Here is a 20,626-nt window from a genome sequence, read left to right on the forward strand (position 1 = left end):
CCAGCCTCGCGATAGCCTCGCCTACTAGAATCAAAGCTCCTCTCGCGAACTATATGTTGACAGGCGCGCGGTGCGGTCATCATGCAAAGGTTACACTGGATCCGTTTCCGCGAATCTCTAAAGAAGCCGCTCCTCCGCAGGACCCGCACGGGAGACAAGATGAGAGACGTTTAGCAACACTAAAACGGACTAAGTCACGTTCACTGGCCTGTGTGGCTACAGCAGGTGTCAAACGATGGACGCAAGTTTGGGATTTCCGCAAACGGCAGTGTGTACGCTGGCTCCTCTCCGCGGCAAAGTGGCTTCATGAGTGTCCAAAGTAACAGTGGAAGTGGTGGTGGAAGTTTGGAGGCGACGCCATCTTGGTCGCAGCTCTCCTCGTCCCCAACGATTTCTCAACAACATATAACGGCGACCGCAAAGAGCAAGGAAGGTATATCAGCTCGCCAAGTGCTCGAGAGACTCTTATTCTCCTTAACGTGTGTGCTTTACAAGGAAGGTGGATTATTTTAGCCGTGTCGAGCTAGCGTTTGTTGAAGTAAAAATGGATGTCAAGTTCACAGATGCCGTGAATTGGAAGGCAAACGTCAGCTGTCAGCTCAGTTGATGGCCAGTTTAAGTAGCAGCAGGCTATGTTTGCATACAGGCAGCGCTAGCTTGTTGTTCTGTTAGTGTGACTGCCAGCTAACGTGGTTACTTGTTACTTAGCTGTTGATGCGATACCTGTGTGTTTTGTAGCAGTTTGTAACCTTCGCCTCCCATCAACAGCATCTAGTTGGCTATAAAACAACGTAGCTATGCACGCATCCATTAATGCATTGAAATGCACGTTCGTGCTATTATGAACTTGCGATTAGGCCCACTTTTTTTTTTCTTTCTTTTGGCCAGTGTGACTGCATCTTGTTTTTCCACATTGTGTCGAAAAATTGTTGGTCGGGTTTTACGCGACATTCCTCGATATACAGTGGCAAAACACTAATCACAAGTGGGTCAATTGGTTATAATTGTACCGAGGATATCTTTTCACTTAACGCTAACGTTAATGCACCAAAATACAAATAATGCCTTAACAAATATAATTACTGCTTTTTCATTTTAACCAAAACTAAAGCACCTTCTCCCCTGTCCTTAGATAACCTCAAACAGGCCTTGTACTGTGCTCTCTGTTTCATAATGTCCATTATGCCCTCTTAGGGCTTGCCCCTGTACCAGAAGCTATGTAAAGATTACAGCCAGGAAATGTCCATTGAGGAAACAAACACTTGCAGCAGCACTAAGGTTAGTCAGCATGGAGCAGAGGATCTGTGTGCGACTCTCCCTGGAAACTGGTTGTTATAGAACAAGGCCCAGCCAGGCAGCATATGTTTAACCTACTGTCTGAGCCACAGTAGTTGTTGTTTTTATTTTTTTGCATGTTTGCTACAGTTGTAAATGTAGACCTACATACCAAGAAATCTTAAATGTACAGTTGAGTTCAAAGCTTGGCGCATTTAGCTAGTAAAACATTTCCTTTTAAGAGGCGTGACAAAATTGTCAAGGAATATTATAAAATGTTAGAGTAAAATAATGAAAGTGGCATCAATTTGCATCTCCCTTCGAAATGTTCACCAGTGATCTTTGGGTACCCTCTAAGCAGCATTTGCTTCCTTTCAAATGTAAGTTTAGCCCTTTCTACAGGGCAACATTGTTGTGAGTCTACCAGGTTTCCTCGTTGTGTTAGGGCTATTGTTAACCCTCACCCTAACTCCCTTAACACTAACACTTGGCCTACATAATTAAAAGCTTTTATTATTTCAACAGTGTAAGGAACATTATTGTATATGTATAGCATATAAAATATATTTACAGCTACCAAAAGGACCAGATCTGATTTCATTGATGTTGCAGCACTTAAAGATTTTTACCTGGAAATAAAACTGCCAATGTCCTTATCTCAGCAGTTATTGCATTCTATCAGCGAGGATTCTGAGGTGTTGAGCGCCCTTACAGTCAGAGACTAGTTTAGAAAATGAGCAACAAAGCCATAGTTGAAGTCTGACTAATGAAAAAGTAGAACAGTTTGGTTGAAGATAAACCACTTGTCTGCCTTGCCCTCAACCCTTCTGCCTCCTGGCACTAATCAGTGGTAAAATTGACTTTCTGCTTCAGTTAGTGCAGTGTCACTCATCTGAAGCATGAAGAAGTGCACACTTAAAAGACCTACCAACCTACAGTTAAATCCATTTTTCTATTTATATCCTCTAATCACTCTAATTTTCTCTAATACTCCCCCCCGATACTGTCCTCTGTTCCTTCTCTTAGTGCTAATTTTTGTTCTTCTCTGGTAGTTTTGTCACAGTAATGTGTTTAGCTCTGACTTCATGTTGCATCTCAATTCTGTTTTTTACTAATGATGGAAATGTAAAGATTTAATTTTGCTATGCTGGATCCCCTTTATGCCAGGCCCCATGGAGGAGCTGCACAGCCTGGACCCCAGGAGACAGGAGTTGCTGGAGGCCAGGTTCACTGGAGCTGTCAGTGGCAACACGGGAGGCAGCACTGGGAGCACCAGTGGAGGTGCTAAGGTAGCAGCCACACACAAAAACTGCAACTACATTTTGAGACCACACATAAAAAGAGTTGACAAAGAGCCACATGAGTTAAAAGTGCCTTTTGTGTCTTCATAGTTTCTGACTGATGAAGGATTAAAAAGCTAAAACAGATTTGTTTTAGTCACAGTCTTTTGCCCACAAGCAAAGCAGAAATTATGAAACTACTCCAAAAATGGTGCAACAATTTATGATGTCAGCAGCAAGAAATTAGTGTCAATTTCTTGTATTAATACTAACAACAACCCGTTCTTGCTTGTAGCAGAAAGAATGTTTTACACAAGTTAAAGCAGTATTGAAGCTTGTGTTAATAAATGTCTAATCTTACCACGATAGTTCGTAGACAAGTAGAAAGTAGTACGTCACAACCTAGGACTTTTTGAGCACAGGAATGGAGCAACAAACTCAGAAAATCAGGTATGCATTCCTGTTTTCCTTAAAAGGAGGCAGCCTTCCTGGAAATGTTCATGTGGTGGAAAAGGGCCAAGCGACACACCTAAATAATTAAGTTCCACGTTCCTCTCAGTCCTGTAGGCTTTGTTTTACAGTTTCATATTTACACTTTGTGACATCACTGAGCTGTGATGGCACTACACATCTGTGCTGATTATATTCATTCATACATGTTCACTTATTTGTTTGAATTTGTTACTGTGTAAAGGGTCTGGCCAATGAGTCCTCTAACCACAGCTATGGCAGTCTGGGCTCCTCTAGCGACAAGGAGTCTGAGGTAAAATACACAATATTACACCTTTTATTACATATATATTCAAACAGTAAGACCTAGTTAGACAGATCCGTGTTTTTCGCTGCCCACTCGTCTTTCCCACTACTTCCACCTCTCCCTCTCTCCTCTTTCTAGAACTCTGATTTAAAAAGAGGGAGCTCCCCAGCCTACTCAGTATGTATTCTTTCTTCCTACTGCTTTTTCCTGCTGAACACCAACACTGGATCCTGCTTTGTTAGGTAAAACACATGGGGATTTATGCTGCTTTTCTTCCTCTTTTATTCCATATTGATTTACAGACCCCAGAAAAGAAGCACTCTGAATCATCCAGGGGGAGGAAAAGGAAAGCTGATACCTATTCAGAGAGTAGTCAAGGTAAGATTGTCGGCTACACAAAATCAGTGTAAAGTAGGCATCTATAGTCCTCAAATCAGGTCAGGACACTGTTGGAAGTTGTTGTTTCACGCAGGTAACACACAGTGGGAAATTGACTGAGTCAGAAGCATTGACACATATGGGGAAACTCTGCTTGATTTTGCTGAGGAATGGAGTCTGGTCAGAGTGTGCAGGAGGCACGACGTGGAAGAAAATGTATACTGCAGTAAACTGTTTTCTGTTTACAGTGCACTGAAGCTGTGCCAATAGTCAGATAGAAACTTTGTCAGCTCGCCCACTCATTAGCTTATGTCGTCAGGACAATTAAATGGTCTATTCAGACATGGGGTCACTTGAATATTACCGATAGTAGGGGGTCACAAGGTCCGGGTGATGTCTGGGCCGTCTTAATCAGACTGTGAAATGCAGCTCCTTCCTGTAATGTCTAGAGAAGTTCAGGGTTGCAGTGTATTTGTTATTCAGAGTTTGGTGACTTTTCTGTCCAGGGAAGACCTCCACACGTGGACCCAAGATCAGTGACTACTTTGATGTGAGTATTGCTGTAATTGTAATATCTCTCATGCAACACTCTTATTATTACTGTTTTGAATTAGGTTCTACAGTTCGCCTATTTGTTTTCTCTGCAAAGTTCCAGGGTGGAAATGGTTCCAGTCCAGTCAGAGGCCTCCCATCAGCTCGCCGCTCTCCACAGAACTCACACTCCGCCCCATGCTCAATTGTGAGTATTTGACAGCAGAATGCCTTAAACAAAAATGTATGATTGATTATTTACACATTAGGTGGATGTGAGCCTCTGGACTGTTATAATGTAACTACGATATTCAAAAATACTTTATCTTCAGATCCGGCAGAACAGCTCCTCTCCTACTAGTTTGTGTTTTGGGGAACACAATCCCAAAGCCTCTTCCAGCAAGTGTGTCCAGGTAATACGACACAGAAAATGCTCATTTGACAGACAGACACTACCCCCATTGTTCCCATAGTATAAATTGTACATCTACCACAAATATGTGAGTGGTAACTCTCTGCCTGGTTGCCTTAGACGGAGCTAACGGGTCTAAAACTAGCTGCTCTGGAGAGCAACAAGAGTCTGGACCTAGAAAAGAAAGAGGGCCGAATAGATGACCTGCTTAGGGTGAGTTTAACTTCATATATTCCTGTTATCTTTTTTAATGATTTCGAGCACATTGAAGCATAGTTATCTTATATACAGAATGTTGTGTGGTTTGTTTTTGTTTGTTTTTCATATTGAACTGCATCTAAAACAGCAGAATTTAAGCCTCTCTGCTCTCTTTTTTTGACAGGCAAACTGTGACCTGCGGAGACAGATTGATGAGCAGCAAAAACTTCTAGAGAAATACAAAGAGAGGCTCAACAAGTGCATTACCATGAGCAAAAAACTACTTATTGAAAAAGTATGTTTTGTATGATGCATGTTTTACATTATTGATTGATAAAATAACAAAAAAAGAGCTTACCTAAACTTTAAATAGAAGTCGTGCAATATAGGCATCCTTTCCCAACAATAAGACCTATATTACTTGGTGTTTTAGCTTAGGATGGAAAATATCTCTTTTTTTGGTTTGTACATTTATTTATTTTTTGTTTTCTTAAATTACTTTATTGTGGTTGTTGGTCCACAAAAGAGCAAAGTGGAGGTGGTGGGATTCAGTGTAAACACACATTTATCCTGCACAGGAATATAACCTAGAGGTCTACAATCCGGTGTACCTTATTTGTACTGCCCACGGAATAATGTAATGTAGAGGTTAGGACTTGTCACAGGAACATTAGGCAAGTTCTAAAAGAACTACCCTCTTTTCTCTAAGCTATTAATTATAAAGCATTGTCAGCACTGCTTTCTTATCTCTTGTGTGCGGTTGTGTACACAGAGCACCCAGGAGAAGCAGTCATGTCGTGAGAAGAGCATGCAAGACCGTCTCCGTCTTGGTCACTTCACCACCGTCAGACACGGCGCATCCTACACTGAGCAGTGGACTGATGGATATGCATTCCAGAACCTAATCAAGTGAGAAACTGTAACATTTGAATCATTAAAATAAACTTTTTATTTTGTAAAGATTTTGCATTGCAACATGTTATAGTCAGTGTTTAAGGGCCTGAATAAACAGGTTAATTTTAAGAGCATGCTTTACATCACAACTAGGCAAAGAATACATGAAAGGCTGTTGATTGTCTGCTCCATTGGTCTCACGTGAGCCATTTCATCTCTTTCTCTGTCCAACTCTGTAAACAGGCAGCAGGAGGGTATCAACCAGCAGAGGGAAGACATAGAACGACAGAGGAAACTGCTGGCTAAAAGGAAGCCTCCAAACCCTGCATCACCCGCCCTTTCAGTGGCCTCAACCTCTGAACCCAAGCAGCGAAAAACCAAGGTGGTCAATGGCAATGATTCTGATCCCTTCCTCAAACCCTCCTTGCCTCAGCTGTGAGTACACAAAGACATTTTACGTCTTATGATTTCTTACATACTTTTTTTCTGCAGTTTAGTGAGAATTGCTGTGTACATTTATTATAACTACTTTTTATATAAAAAGCACACAGCCATAAAGATGATGCCTATCAGAGGTGTAGAGATTTTCATTAGTTTCAGTCCAACTACTCTACAGTACAGAACCAGGTTAGAGACTTCCTTTGAAGAGTGACTGCATTACATTTTTTTTAATATGTCTCAATGTTTCTTTTTTTAATTGTAAGTTTAGAAAAATGGTTATGCGGTGAAATAGTATTGAATTATTGAGCCTACTGTAGTTCATCATCAGTGTTTTCAATGATTGCTTATATCATTATTGTGACATGAGGTTTTGACTTGTATTTCATCAGACTGACCCTCGCTGAGTACCACGAGCAGGAAGAGATCTTCAAGCTTCGCCTTGGGCATCTGAAGAAGGTCAGTATTAATCACTGTTAATCATCCAGTTAGTCAGTTAGTAAACCCACAAGATCATCGACAACATCCATGACTTAAATGTTGGATTTCCAGTAAATGTACTGTTGACAGTGTGCATGATTACATTTTCCAGTGCACCTGTCTACAGGTGCATATTACATAATACTGATGTAGTTGTGAAATGTCCAAAAAGCAGATCAAATGGCTAAAAGGAGCCAGAGATGCTCCCTGTTAAATGGCCACTGCAGTCTTCATTTGTTGATAGTATTTAATTGCGTATAGGAGATTAAATTACATGCATCTTTTAACAGAGAAATTATTAAAGTGCATGTGTGTGTGTAGGAGGAAGCAGAGATCCAGGCAGAGCTGGAGCGGTTGGAGAGGGTGAGGAACCTCCACATCAGAGAGCTAAAAAGGATAAACAATGAGGACAGCTCAGCGTAAGTTCACTTGGTGTACAGTAACACATAGCCTGGGACTAAGAAAGCATCAAAGAAACTGTTAATCTTGTTAATTTTATAAATTCATTGTTTATTATTTAGAGATGCACAACTGTCATTTTTTTCAATGCAAATTAGTTATCAAATTTGTCAGATTAGTCCCTGTGCATGGTGGCACATTTGCTATTTTCTTTATTAAAAATTCTGTTTCTCCTCGTAGGTTCAAAGACCACCCTACTCTGAATGAGAGGTACCTGCTGCTGCACTTGCTTGGCAGGGGTGGCTTCAGTGAAGTCTACAAGGTAATTTCTCTATGGTAGCACAACGTTTTTTTTTCTCCTCTCTCTCTGAAAAGTGCATATGTTTTGATGACCTTGATGTGTATGTTTTTAATCCATTTTATTATGTGTGTTTGTGTGTGACACAGGCTTTTGACCTGTTTGAGCAGCGCTACGCAGCTGTTAAAATTCATCAACTCAACAAGAACTGGAGAGAAGAGAAAAAGGAAAACTACCACAAGTAGGTTTTCTTCTCACACACAACCTTAAATACACAAAGACGGTATGTTTTTACAATAAGGCACTTTACGTTGACTTGATTTTTTTCTTCTAGACATGCATGCAGGGAGTACCGGATACACAAGCAGTTGGACCATCCCAGAATAGTGAAACTGTATGACTATTTCTCCTTGGATACAGACACGTGAGTCACCTCTGACCTCTGCAAACCCTGCTGAGATGGCATTTCCTGAGTTTGTTTATTACTTAGCACTGGGCTAATGTCAGCAACATTTACAATGCTGTGAATGCCGTACCCAATGAATATTCATACAATGCAAGAGTTGTTTGTAACAGAAGAATGCATGATTCAGCACCAACATGCCCTGACAATGGAAGTTAGTATTCATGGGTTAACTTTAAGCTTCAAGTGAGATGAAATCACCAATAAACCAGAGACAAAGAAACTTGTAGGCAGTATCCCATACCCACTATGTCAATGGAATACAGTGATGCAGACAAAAGATTAAACAATTTTTACATTTTGTAAGATAGTTAACTTCATAGTGTAACTATTGTAACATGTTAAAGCTTCCCTTGGAGAACTGAGCTGCTGAAAATACCAATCTTGAAACATAAGTCCTGACCCCAAACTCTAACCTTCTTATGGATGAGGGTGAAGTGAGTTTCTCCTTTTTAGCGTCAAGTATTTCCAGCCCTTAAATAATTCTGACAATGAGAAGCTGATATTTCCACTGATATATTAGTAAACTAATGACAGTTTTGTATAAGCATAAGCCATAAGCTGGGGACACACCTAAAGACTAGCAAAAACCGTCAAAGACTGGGCAGTTCACACAGATTTCTAGTCTGGGGCAAATAAAATGTAAACTGAGGGCAGCAAACTTACCTGGTCTGGAACAACTAAACGTTCTGGATTTAGGAAAAGCCACAAATCCAGTCGCATCGTAAGTCCTGTGCCAAGACAAGTATGACGGCAACTGGAAACGTGCGTAGTAAACCGTGCGTAAAACAAAAGCCATAAAAATGCATCAAATCATGGATGTAAAGGCTAGGACAAATTAAGGTAAAATAACTTCAGAAAACACTACGTTCAGTCAAAGCTGTAGCTACTGTGTCTTTAAATAGCACACACTTAATGATTGTCTCTACTGCCTGTTAGTGCCAACTGAGCCATTCTAGCACTTACCAGGACCAACTAGGTTCGACAAGTCATCAGTCGTATGATTCAGTACTACCTGACGCCTTCAATGACTTTGAACCTGCTTCTTTTGGTTCTAGTTTGTGTAGTACGTGTACATTCATGTCATTAAACTCACCTTTGACTTCACTAGATTAAAGTATATCTCCACTTCAAGCTGAAAAATGCCTCCAGATGACATCACTTGGAAGGAACCTTGGGTCCAGTTTTTTTGTTAGAAGCAGAGAAATATTTAAATATAGGGAAGTCAGAGTGAAGTTTAAAAGCATTTCTGTACATTTACAACCTAAAGTAAAGTCATAGAAAGCAAGTTGAAAATGTATCAAGTCGCAATACAGCAACTGCATTACATTCAGCTTTTGAATTTCATTAATATTTTTCTTCCTGGGTGTAAGGCATATGTCTCCCTCTTTTGCTCTTCCAGGTTCTGTACAGTTCTGGAGTTCTGTGAAGGAAATGATTTGGACTTCTACCTGAAACAAAACAAGCTGATGTCAGAGAAGGAGGCCCGCTCCATTGTCATGCAAATTGTCAGCGCACTGCGCTACCTCAATGAAATAAAACCTCCCATTATCCACTATGACCTCAAACCTGGTGAGTGGACCTATAAATAGATTTTTGGGTGAATTCGTAGTGGAAATAAATGTGGGATTCAAAATCTTACGAACAATTATACTTTAATAATAATAATAACTTCTTAAAAGAGGATTGTCAGTTGAGCTACCTAAAACTGATGCTGCTATAGTGGGCCCAGTCCTGTCCAATATTTGAAACTGTTCAGTAGTGACTGTGACTGTATGTGTTTTTTACACAGGTAACATCTTATTGGTAGATGGTACTGCATGTGGAGAAATCAAAATCACAGACTTTGGCCTGTCCAAAATTATGGACGATGATAACTATGGCGTAGATGGGATGGATCTCACATCGCAGGGAGCAGGCACCTATTGGTAAGACATTATGTTTTAGTGTTTGACCAATATCCTGTTCACACTGACACTCTAACACAGGCTAAACATGTGATTGGAGTCTGAGTCAACACACTTTGTCTGTGCTGTGCACTTTGTCAACTATCTTGTTACATTCACTATTGTGATAAATGTTCAGTCAGTGACATTTTAATTCATATCACTTATGTGAAATAATCATGGGAATGTCAAGAGCCAGATCTGCAAAGCAAAACATTATGAACTCGTATGACATAATATGACATGGGTGTGTTTTTCAGGTACCTCCCTCCAGAGTGTTTTGTGGTGGGAAAAGAGCCACCAAAAATCTCCAACAAGGTGGACGTCTGGTCTGTAGGAGTAATATTCTTCCAGTGTCTTTATGGGCGCAAGGTGCAATGCTAAACACCACATATTACACTTTAGTTTGCATATAAACAGTCTGTAGGCTGCTTATTGTTTGTGATGATTTGATTTTTTTTTTTTTAATCCTCTTCCCTTCTCTAGCCGTTTGGTCACAACCAGTCTCAACAAGATATTCTCCAAGAAAACACCATCCTCAAAGCAACAGAAGTCCAGTTCCCTGCTAAACCACAGGCCAGCACAGAGGCCAAGGTAACACATTTACACATGCTAAACCGATACTTTAAAAATGGTGCTGGTGCCTGAAACAATGATAAAGCCAAAAAACCGAGGTAAGGTTAAAGACTTTAGGTCGTAATCATACAGAACCTGTAAGCAGTCTGGGATTGAAGCGTAAGCACACTGTTTTGCCTTCACACCTTGCGTTTCTCTACAGGCATTGTATTTTTTGAAGGTTCATGAACAAGTGGAGTTGAAAAAAGTTCAACAATGTTCAAATTAAAAAATAGTGTATGCAGCCAATAATTATACTAGCATCTACCAGAGGCGGAAAGTTATTTTATATTTTTGTTCCACTACAATTCTGAACCTCTTAACCCCACTAACTTCATCTGACAACTTTAAGGTGAAGGTTTTGACACAGCAGTTAATGCCACAAGAGTTTAATGACATTAAATTATACACAAACTGTAAAATAAATAATGTTAGAGCTGTCCCCAAATTTACAAATGCAACATTTGCACTAAGGCCAGGGACATCCACTACTGACTGATGTGCTTGGCAGCAAGCTACACAAGCTGTGCAACACAGTGCAGCTCCACATATGCACAGTAATACTAATTAATGTTAGTGCATGACGTACAGTGCTGCTTCTGTTGCCCTTTACATCCATTTCTGATCACCAGAGGGCAAATACTTTAATCAACAGCCCCGATATGGCACCGAAAAAAAAAATTTGTGTTGAGCTAGTCCTGTGGGTACAGATTGTATAGGCACACTGGGTTTTGTAACCCATCCCTAAAAACGATTGTGATACACTATCATGTCATGTTATATTTTACTTTTCAGATTCTTGGAACCTTCATTTTAATCACATTAACACTCGTTGCAAAGTGAAAAATTACTGTGTAATGTAGTAGTTAGCTAGAGTTCGAGCGTGCGTTAAGGATTAAAATCTTCGGACTGTATCTTGATGAATGATTTAATTAATCTAAAAACTCTGATAGCTAAAAGAAACTCATGGCCTTGTCTGTTTTGAACCCAGTTAATTAAGATTTATCTTGATATTCCGGACATTTAACTGATGCAGAAACTGTAAATCCTGTAAATTTGACTGAAAGAGTTGAGACGTGTGTGGTGTTGTAGTCTTACCTGATTTTTAAAATGCATTTAGACATTTACATGGTATTTTATAAGTATTAATGTTTGTTAATCGTTATACAATTTAACAATCCAGTTACTTTTTGACATGTTTGGGCGTCTGAATTAGCTACAAAAAGAAACCAAGCAGACAAAGAACACAGAATTTCTCCTTTTATTTGAACTCTCAGTGAATCAAGAGTTAACACACACAGGTTACCAGTTCAGTTTGTAATAATTTGTCTTCTGCAGGCATTTATCCGGCGCTGTCTGGCCTACCGCAAGGAGGACAGGTTCGACGTTCACCAGCTGTGCTCGGACACCTACCTCCTCCCTCACATGAGACGTTCAAACTCCTCTGGCTCTCTGCAGCCCTCTGCCTCATCTCTCCCCAGCTACTGACTGGCTCTATTACATGACTGACAGAACCCTAAGGCCAGTCTCAAGGCAGGATTGTCTGAGTTGAAAGATAATGGATGTGAATCCTTTTTTGGTTTTTTTCTCCACCTGAGCTGTTATCAAAATTGATACATTAGCAACAGAACAGAGGTAAACAGAAAACGTTAAGAAAAAGGGTAGAGCAGGGGGAGGGTGCTGCTGTTGCATAAGTTGGACATGGGCTGTATCCATGAACTCAGCTGTGTGAGAAATGGAGAAGAAGAAAATGAAAGACTGAAAAATGTACGGAACAAGATTGAACTGGAGATTGAGAAAGAAGCAGCGAAATTGGTCAACAGCAAGAAAAGAAAACAATGAAGCTCCTGGATTTGTTTATGGACTTTATTAATCCATTGGGAGCCATTTAACAGCTGTATGAGCTCCTAGATGACCTTTCCAAACCTGGCTCTCATAGCTCGTCATACATGTCCACATCCACCGACACTGGCTGAGAACTGTGTCACAACACAAAGCTGCAGCTAACTACAGTTTTGCTGCTTATGAGGGTGGTGGCCAGCAGAGAAGGCTTGTGTACATTAGATGTCAGATATGGGCAAACTGCTGAGTTCTGCAGTCCATTTAAATAGGGCACAACATCGTGGTTACTAGTCAGTGAAGTTCCCCTTTTTATAGTCCCTCTGTACACTACAGAGGTTACCATTGATGTGACCTGATCCAAAAAGTTCCAGATTAAAATTCTGGGGTTATTTTGCACTTCCAGTCCAGATCAAGGTCATCTGGTCTCTCCACATTTGGCATGAAGTTCTACAGTGTGGACAAGTGGTTGGACTTAACCCGTAGTCAGATGCTCCCTGACATTTTTGTTGTGTTGCAAAGCAATTTGGGTCCTTCAGAAAATGGATCATTGAGTTTGTCTTAATCTATTGTTGCTCTTCAGATTCCTAGTTATTCAAAAGGCAGAGTGTTGCAGTACCATGTTGTCATAGTCCTCCTCAACCTGCAGCAGGCGAGCTGGACCCACTTCAGGACTGGTTTATCTGTTACTGTACTGCAAAGACTTGGGGGCACAGATTTTAGTGTACATTTCATGTGCAGGAGACATTACTCAACTAGCAAATATATAATAATGAGGCTTATCCCTGCTCCCCAGTGTCTTCACTCCGTTCGTTTGTTTACTCCTGAAAGCTGTTCTCAGTTTGCTGCTATAAATGTTGCTTTTAGTTTGTGATGTGTGAATGGTTTTTGCCTCACAAATGTGCATACTTGAACTGTATTAAGAGGAACACCCTCCAAAGCTTGTTTTTCTGAAGCGGAAACCCACTATGTTGTGTGAGGGGAATGTGACATGTTCTTCTTCCACCACCATCAAATGTCCATGTGGGTTTTTGTTTACTTTCATGTAAGAGTCCAACAGACATTATAAGGAGCTAAGTCCCAGTATACTACACAGGAAGGAACGGTAACACCTGTTCATGCCAGTAGAAATGGGTGCCTGCTCCTGGTTGGCCTGTGTTGCAGCATGATTTACTGCAGCTAGAAATCAAATGTTGTTGTCCTGTAAATAAAGCACTTACCTGTATGTTGTGGTGACATTTTCAGACTGTCTTCAGGCAAACTGGAGTCTGGCCGAAGCAAGCCTGCGGCAACAAACGGAGATGCTATTTGTGAAGTCAGATAAAAGACGAGTGGGGGCAGTTAACTGCAAGCTGTGGGTGTCTCATCTTCCCCCTATGCTTTCGCCTGCTATAAAAATAAGTCTAATAGATTTTCTATATGCAAGCTGTCAAGTGAACAAAAAAACACCCCAAACTGTCAGTAACATGACAGTTGGATTGAACTGCAGGAAGTACCCGATTATAGCTCGCTGCTTTTAAATGAAGGCAAGTAATGAAACTCGTTGAAACAGGCAAAGTATGTGCAGTTTGATAAATTGAAGTTTTGTCCACCTGAGTGTAGTAAGGCATAAAAAAAAAAAAAAACCCAAGTCTTACTTTTTTCCTCTTGCATCAAGTGGCTATACCACGGTTAATGAAACCTGTGTGAAGACTAAATGTTGTGCAGTCGCTTATCTGAATGTCAGATGACATTAGCAGAGGCTGTCATTCATATGCCTAACATGCCTTCATTCCTGCAGTGTGACCTATATTTCCTGTGAGTTGTGTAAGTGTTGGACACAAGATGGAGAACAGAGGAAGGTGAAATCTATCCGATTTAAATTCTTCATAAGTGGCCTAATAGAGTTTCACAGCATTTCACTATATTACAGCTTGATTTGCTAGAATGTGATTATATTTAAGACTTAGAGCATCATTTACTTTATGTGGCAGGTAAGGGATCTATTAACATCTCATATACTAGGTAAGAATAAAAGGTACGACATATAGAACCAAATTACAGTTTTAATAATTAGGGCAACTGAATTCCTAATTACACTAAGTTATTTTTCCTTTGAAATGTGTAACTATCATGTTTACTAAGATTCCGGCATTGTAAATTTACTAAATAAGTACAATACAAGGTCAAAATCTGACTAAAATCTCAAATTTAAACAATTTCAATTTCATTCCCTTAAGCCTTAACTGCTTTTAAGTACATATTTTTACCCGTTCAATATTTGTAAACGGACTGGTACCAAACACTGTAAGTTGTACATAAAGACACAAAAGCACATAGTGTAAAATTAATTTGGCTTTATTGCTTACGCTGTGCATACAGCAGATGTTTTCAGTTCCCTTACAGACACTTTGTGGCTGTACTGCATCACTGCAACTCTTCACCAAATCACTGTGGCCCTGCCAAGAGGGGACCTGCTGTGCATTCAATGACCCTACACCCATGTTTCACCCAACAGCAAGCACACACTAACTCATGTAACTAAACCTGTCCCCTCTGACGTGGCCTATAGGCTCTTACAGTCACTGTGTGGTAGAGATGGGATGTACTTAAAAGTTCTGGCTCTACATGAAAACATACAAAAGGACAGACTGATAATTTTAAAACACAAAGGTGGTGCAAAATAATGCATAGGTGGGGACACTAATATAGCAATTTTGCAGTTATTCAAATTTAAGTATTATTCAGGGGTCTATTAACTATTGATAAAAGGTTATATATAGGAATTGGATAGTAAGACCCAAAATCTATGATTATTTTTATTAACTGCACTGCAGCCTGTCTGAATGGCTAAACTTCTAGTTAGTGATCATTAGTTGTCATTGCGGAACCGTTAAATTATCTGATTCACTGTGTGAAATAGAATCGCCAAATCATAAAAGGGGAAGATCTTAAGAATATTTTCCTTGTAATTGCAGAAGTGCAACATGGAGTACAAACCAAAGAGCAGACCTCACCCCCCCTCATAGATTATCTTATGCAAACTCCATGACAATCTGGGGATAAAGACATGTTGGTACCACTGCTCTGCATTCATCCTACATTCTTCATATCCATTCGCCCTTCATCGTTTTAAACACACGCTTCGTAACCATAAGCCTGCTGACCTCTGCGTCCTAACCAGTTCAGCTGTCTGTCCCCCCTTGGCTAAATAAATAGAAAAACTCAGAGGAAAAAAAAATACAGACAGGAGAAGGAGTGAAACCAGGTATGGGTTTTGGTTTCATGAAGAATGGGATCTTTTTTTTCCCCGAAATTATGACGATGGTAGTGTTTTTTCCGTGGGGGCTGGTGAATCCGTGGCATTCGTGAAGACTGATTCTGTGGGTGCAGGGTCAGTAGCAGGAGTTGATGTGACTGTGACTGGAGGGGTGGTGGTGGAGATGGGCAGAAGGGGAGTCACTCCCTGAGGGAGGATAGGAGGCAACTGGGATGGCAGCACCGTTGGTAGAGTGGACAACGGGGACAGACCTTGCAAGTTGAAGGGTGGGAGTTGGGCCAAAGGTGGAACTGCTGGAGACAAAATAGTTATTAATCATGATGCTGTGCCATTATTTTCAATCAACTAACAAGCCTCTTGACGGCAAATTAAAGTCATATTCAAGTTTCTTTAATGCACATGAGATACTGGTTTCTGTGAGAGTCTTGTGTAGCTGGGAATGTACAGAGCATACAGCAGTGGTTTCCATTTCAAAGTCTTTTTATAACAACCCCCTTACAGGTTGCACGTTGCCTTGTCGGGATCAGTTCGCGCAGATACTGTCTTCCCCTTCCTGTGTTTAAGTACTTTAATTGGAAAAATAAAAACACCTAACAAAATCCTGCTATACAAGAAACTATTAGAGGAAATTCTAATTAATACATGCTGCATTTTGTCTAGCAGAAATAGTTTTTAAAAGCTTTCCTGTTAATTTGTGACCATTCAGATTATACCTGTAATCTCTTATAAGGTCCCATCTGTCACTTTAAGAACTACTAATATATACGTATAGTAAAGGACTACGTGCATCTACCTGAAGTTCCTATTGATGGAGGTAAGGGGTTGGCACCTGCTAGTGACACAGCGCTGAGGTGTGGGAGTGGCAGGTTCAGGTTGGGAAGGTTAGGGATTGGCGGTAATCCACCTGGGAGGGACATCAGACCTAAAACCATGTACACAAACATGAAGCAAAATGAAGACTGTAAATGTTAGAAAAGTTCATGTTTTGCTTTTCATGTGAGCCAGAAAAACGCAACAGAAGAAGTGAGAATTCATAGAATGCCGGCAGCTGACAGTTTGTGGCTTCAAAAATATGACAGTACAAAGAGGAGTAGTAGCTGATGGGAACATACTGACTTCTAAAAGAAGGCATATTGAATGTCTGAAAGTTTAACTTTTAAACTGTTACACTCACTACATTTCCTTAAGAAACAAAACGTGTTCTGTGTGAATGAACTAGACCTGATTTTGGCTAATGCAGCTTACAGGCTTATTTTCTGCCAGGGTGTTAATGCGCTGTGAGAAATTTGTAGAGAAACAGCTTTTCAACACCCCTGTATCCACTGAGCTTTTCAAAATGTTGGGTGTTGAAACCCAATCTGGTGTGATCTAAAGATCCATCCGTCATTTGTCATCGCCTATCCTACGTGGGTCATGGAAGGGCTGGAGCCTATCCCAGCTGTCAACGGGCGAGAGGCTGGGTACATCCTGGATAGATCGCCACTCTATCGCAGGGCCACAGAGAGACACACACAGACAGATTCCTTCACACTGAAAATTCACACCTAGGGGCAATTTTAGAGTCACCAATTAGCCTAACATGCATGTTTTTGGACTGTGGGAGGAAACCGGAGTACCCGGCGGAAACCCATGCAAGCACTGGAAGATGCAAACTCCACACAGAAATAACCTGTCTAGCTGTGAGGCAGCAGCGCTAACCACCGTGCTGCCCATGAACCTAAACACGGGAAGGGAAAACAAAGTTGTTTTTTAAATGTATACACACACACCTGTGGTGGCAGGATTCAATGGAGAGAGAGAGCTGATGGACGGGTTGGTGGAGGAGGGGAGCAGAGGGACTGTAGGCAAACCTTAAGGACAGAGGCACATTTATCATATTAGAGAGGAATATATGAAGCAAATAAATTTTGATAAAACAGTTTTTAAAAATTAGAAATATTCCTGTCATAATGAGGTTAAAATTGTAGTAAATAATTTTAAAAGACAAAAGAGATGAAATACCGGTCTGCAGCTCACTGGGCATGGTGGGGGGGGCTGTGCTGATTGACAAGCCAGACAGTGAATTTTCTAGGCCTGTGGGAACAGCAGATGCAGAGGGAGGAGGAGTCACTGCTGAAAGTTGGACCTGTAGCAGTTGAGGTAGAGAACACATGGAGGGAGGCAGAAAAAAAAAGATGCTGCTCTTAAACAGATAAGGTCACATTCATCCAACACGCAATTAATTCTAATGAGCAACACTGCTGACTAAGGTTCTGGCTGCTAAAGCATAACAGAACAGTTTTTAGGGATACTCAAGACCCTTACACACTGCACATCAAAGGAAGTGGCTGAGCCGTGGTATTTCTCGACACCTCCAATACTAACCCTGTGTAAATAATTGAAGCCTATGTCACAAGAATCGTGACGTTCTGATGACATTTTTTATTTATCATTTGTTTTGAGAGGGCATTTATTGGCGTTGTTTTGCCGGAGGCTCTCTCTCCCCTACACTGGAGCAGAAACAGTATTTACATCATGATTCAGACTCAAGCTGAGCTGTCACGAATTGTGTACAACATAATGATTATGGTGAGATTTGAATTAGTTTAATTACTTTGTGTCAATTATCAGGCATAATGCTACACTGGAGGAGAAACAGGGAGACTCACAAAGGACCAATGTGCAAGTGGTTGCATGAAGGCTGCAGAAGAGGGTGGTCAATTTTCTGGTGATATGTGGTGATTATGCTCTGTAGTCTTACTACCTCTAAACAGTTACCTCTGCCAACTTCCTAGCTGCACATTGTAGTGATCCCAGAGAGTCTCCATGTTTTACCTCCTGCTTCTCAACACACACATTGCTTCAGTAAACAGTCAGTGAGCGATAATATTATTATTATTATTATTAATATTGTTATTATTCCTCCAATCTGAACTGATGAATGGAGTAAAGTCATGTAGTAAACATCATCCTAGAAGATGGGTATAATGTTTATACTGACCTCAGTGAATCCATCCTTCAGTGGACTGAAAGGCTCACTGGGAGAATTTCCAGGGAAGCTAATCTTCTTCCCCTCCTCAAAAGGTCGGGTGGGAATCCTATGGAGGTACCCATAGCCAATTCCACACCCCAGGCTAGAAAAGAGGGTAAATCCAACCAGTCAACCTCAGATTTTTCTCAAGTTCCAGGCAATTGATCGTGTGCCGTTTAACTATGGTTTGAGAAAAATTGGGCTTTGTAGCAAAATTCAGAATGGGGACAGTTTTTGTGTACAGAGGCATAAAAATAGCACATCCCCAAAGCTCTGCAGACATAAGTGAAATGGCCACAGAAATGAGTGACACGTGGATGAAATAGACAAAGTCAACTTTCACAAATTAACTCTTAAATCAACATATTATTTCATCTTTTGAACTTGAAAAACAAACTCCTCCCAACAAGAAATTAGCAATTGTGTTTAAAAGCTTGAAGAACCCTGCTTTACTTAAATTTGGCTAAAGTGATTAAGCAACTGGAAATTACCCCACATTTGTTTACAGTTTTACAAACTTCATGTTCTACTACTCAGTCAGAACAAAAGACAAAATGTGTATCATTACCTCCCCTCTCCTCCCCAGGCACTATTAGGTGTTATGACCACCTCTCTGCAATTGTCGGTGTCTGTGTTGTACACATAGAGCTTCAGGCCTTTCCCTTCGTGGCTCTCTATCAGAGAGAACAAGTCCTCCGACTACAGATAAAGCAACAATGGAGAAGCAGAGGGGTCAAACAAAAGGAGGAGACACACAATCACTCTCAGGTGCAGAATGTGAAGCAGTGACAGAAGCAAGGACACAAGTGCTGATAAGACACCTCATTCATAACCGTGTCGGCTCCGATGATGTAGTCAGTGTGAGGTCGCAACCCAGCAAGGGCTGCTGGGGAGTTAGGCTCCACTTCCTGTTTAGGATAGAGAGTTTAAGAAACTGTTTATCATATGAAACAATATTATAAATATTAGATTATAAGGATACCTACCAGTACATGCCAAACATTCTCATTGGCTCCTTCAAAGCTGCAGAACCTAATAGAGACACCAAGCAAACCCTGTCCTCCCCACAGGTTGCTGGGTGTGACAGTGGCTTCCCGGAGCTCCAGTGTCTTAGAGGAGTAAACCAGCATTTTAACAGGTTTTTCCACACTGGCTTTTAGCAAGTCCTTCAAAGTATCATTGTCCTTGTCCTGTGGAAAACAGGGCAAACAAAAGGAATGAGAGAGCATCCAAGAAGTATGCTGTCCCTCATACGTCGTACTCTATCCTACTAGATATCACTGGTGGCTTTCCTTACCAGTCTGGTGTTATTGATGGAGACAATAAAGTCAAAGAAAGGCTCCAGTCCTGCACGGTGTCCAGGCGAGTTCTCCTGAACCTGCACAAAATTGAGAGACAATGTTAATGTTTCTACCCACTGATGGACTATAACTGACTTTCACACTTTGCATTTCAGTGATTTCCTAGTTAACAAAGAATCAAAGATTCTCTGAATATGCAACGTGACCTTGTCTCTTGACTTGCCCAGGATGAGACCAAGACCCCAGAGGTCTGCAACTGTTGTCAACTGCAAATACGGCTACTATCGCTTGACGTAACTAAAAATGGATACATAGAAGCGTGTTCGCTTGTCACAACGTGTCTCTGATTTTCGAGATAAAGTGTGAGAAATGTGTGCTTTAACAAAACCAGCCTGGCAACTATCAGTGCAGTTAACGTTAGCCCAAGTTTTGTGTCTTTAGCTAGCTAACCGGCTAAAGGCAAGCACAGTCAACTCGTTTCCCACCACGTATAAACAGACAATTTCTCAAGAAAGAAGAAGAAGTCTAAAGCATACAGCGTTTTCCCGGTATGGTGTTAGTATTGTGGAGCCGGAGGCCCCAGCAGTCATCCCCGGCCCCCTCGTCAACACACACATCAGGGGAACCTCCGCCTATGGCCGGATGCTAAGCTAACGCCTAACAGCAGACTGAAGAAGACAGAAAAACTGACCCGGAGGACGTGGTAACCCTCGGAACCTCCACCCGGTATCTCCACACTCTGCGAGCCGCCCATTTCTTCGCTCTTTAAGGCTCTTTGGGTGCTTTATGGCAGCTTATTATCACCCAGGTACCCGAATACTTTCGCGCACCGGGTAACGTTACACGTCGCCAA

At 41.0% G+C, this 20,626-nt stretch overlaps 2 protein-coding genes across 9 annotated transcripts; one reads left to right on the forward strand and one right to left on the reverse strand.

The window, feature by feature from the left end:
* Positions 1–14,902, forward strand: LOC137098571 (serine/threonine-protein kinase tousled-like 1-B). Of its 5 annotated transcripts, XM_067474936.1 has the most exons (23): positions 396–433; positions 1,195–1,278; positions 2,443–2,564; positions 3,250–3,318; positions 3,451–3,489; positions 3,615–3,690; positions 4,197–4,240; positions 4,340–4,429; positions 4,554–4,634; positions 4,754–4,846; positions 5,016–5,126; positions 5,604–5,740; positions 5,969–6,160; positions 6,556–6,622; positions 6,965–7,062; positions 7,283–7,364; positions 7,490–7,581; positions 7,675–7,764; positions 9,206–9,375; positions 9,596–9,731; positions 10,010–10,121; positions 10,236–10,343; positions 11,703–14,902. In XM_067474936.1, the coding sequence occupies exons 3-23, from the start codon at positions 2,448–2,450 to the stop codon at positions 11,850–11,852; spliced, it is 2,154 nt and encodes a 717-aa protein (XP_067331037.1). In that variant the 5' UTR covers positions 396–433; positions 1,195–1,278; positions 2,443–2,447; the 3' UTR covers positions 11,853–14,902. The 5 variants fall into 5 exon arrangements, with proteins under 5 accessions (XP_067331034.1, XP_067331036.1, XP_067331035.1 ...); XM_067474933.1 differs by lacking the exon at positions 1,195–1,278 and having other exon boundaries at positions 1–433; positions 4,346–4,429; XM_067474932.1 differs by lacking the exon at positions 1,195–1,278 and having other exon boundaries at positions 3–433.
* Positions 14,525–20,626, reverse strand: LOC137098572 (Golgi reassembly-stacking protein 2-like). 4 transcript variants are annotated; one of them, XM_067474941.1, is made up of 10 exons: positions 20,465–20,626; positions 19,770–19,850; positions 19,459–19,662; positions 19,294–19,380; positions 19,041–19,171; positions 18,443–18,575; positions 17,464–17,587; positions 17,232–17,312; positions 16,292–16,384; positions 14,525–15,752 (listed from the first exon to the last, which is right to left on the reverse strand). In XM_067474941.1, exons 1-10 carry the CDS (start codon positions 20,525–20,527, stop codon positions 15,499–15,501), a joined length of 1,251 nt encoding a protein of 416 aa, XP_067331042.1. In that variant the 5' UTR covers positions 20,528–20,626; the 3' UTR covers positions 14,525–15,498. The 4 variants fall into 4 exon arrangements, with proteins under 4 accessions (XP_067331042.1, XP_067331041.1, XP_067331040.1 ...); XM_067474940.1 differs by having other exon boundaries at positions 14,525–15,755; XM_067474939.1 differs by having other exon boundaries at positions 16,256–16,384.

The sequence above is a fragment of the Channa argus genome, chromosome 14 (genome assembly GCF_033026475.1).
Source record: "Channa argus isolate prfri chromosome 14, Channa argus male v1.0, whole genome shotgun sequence".
NCBI classification, from domain to species: Eukaryota; Metazoa; Chordata; class Actinopteri; order Anabantiformes; family Channidae; genus Channa; species Channa argus.

What these genes read in the sequence shown, in the direction of transcription:
- LOC137098571 (XM_067474932.1), top strand. Translation starts at nt 307, where the DNA reads ATGAGTGTCCAAAGTAACAGTGGAAGTGGTGGTGGAAGTTTGGAGGCG. An exon ending in CTAGCGACAAGGAGTCTGAG is followed by an intron (nt 3,319 to 3,450) that starts GTAAAATACACA and finishes TCCTCTTTCTAG; the next exon opens with AACTCTGATTTAAAAAGAGG. An exon ending in CAGGGAGCAGGCACCTATTG is followed by an intron (nt 9,732 to 10,009) that starts GTAAGACATTAT and finishes TGTGTTTTTCAG; the next exon opens with GTACCTCCCTCCAGAGTGTT.
- LOC137098572 (XM_067474938.1), bottom strand. Translation starts at nt 20,527, where the DNA reads ATGGGCGGCTCGCAGAGTGTGGAGATACCGGGTGGAGGTTCCGAGGGT. An exon ending in CCATCAATAACACCAGACTG is followed by an intron (nt 19,663 to 19,769) that starts GTAAGGAAAGCC and finishes TGTTTTCCACAG; the next exon opens with GACAAGGACAATGATACTTT. An exon ending in GCCTGGGGAGGAGAGGGGAG is followed by an intron (nt 18,576 to 19,040) that starts GTAATGATACAC and finishes CCTCTTTTCTAG; the next exon opens with CCTGGGGTGTGGAATTGGCT.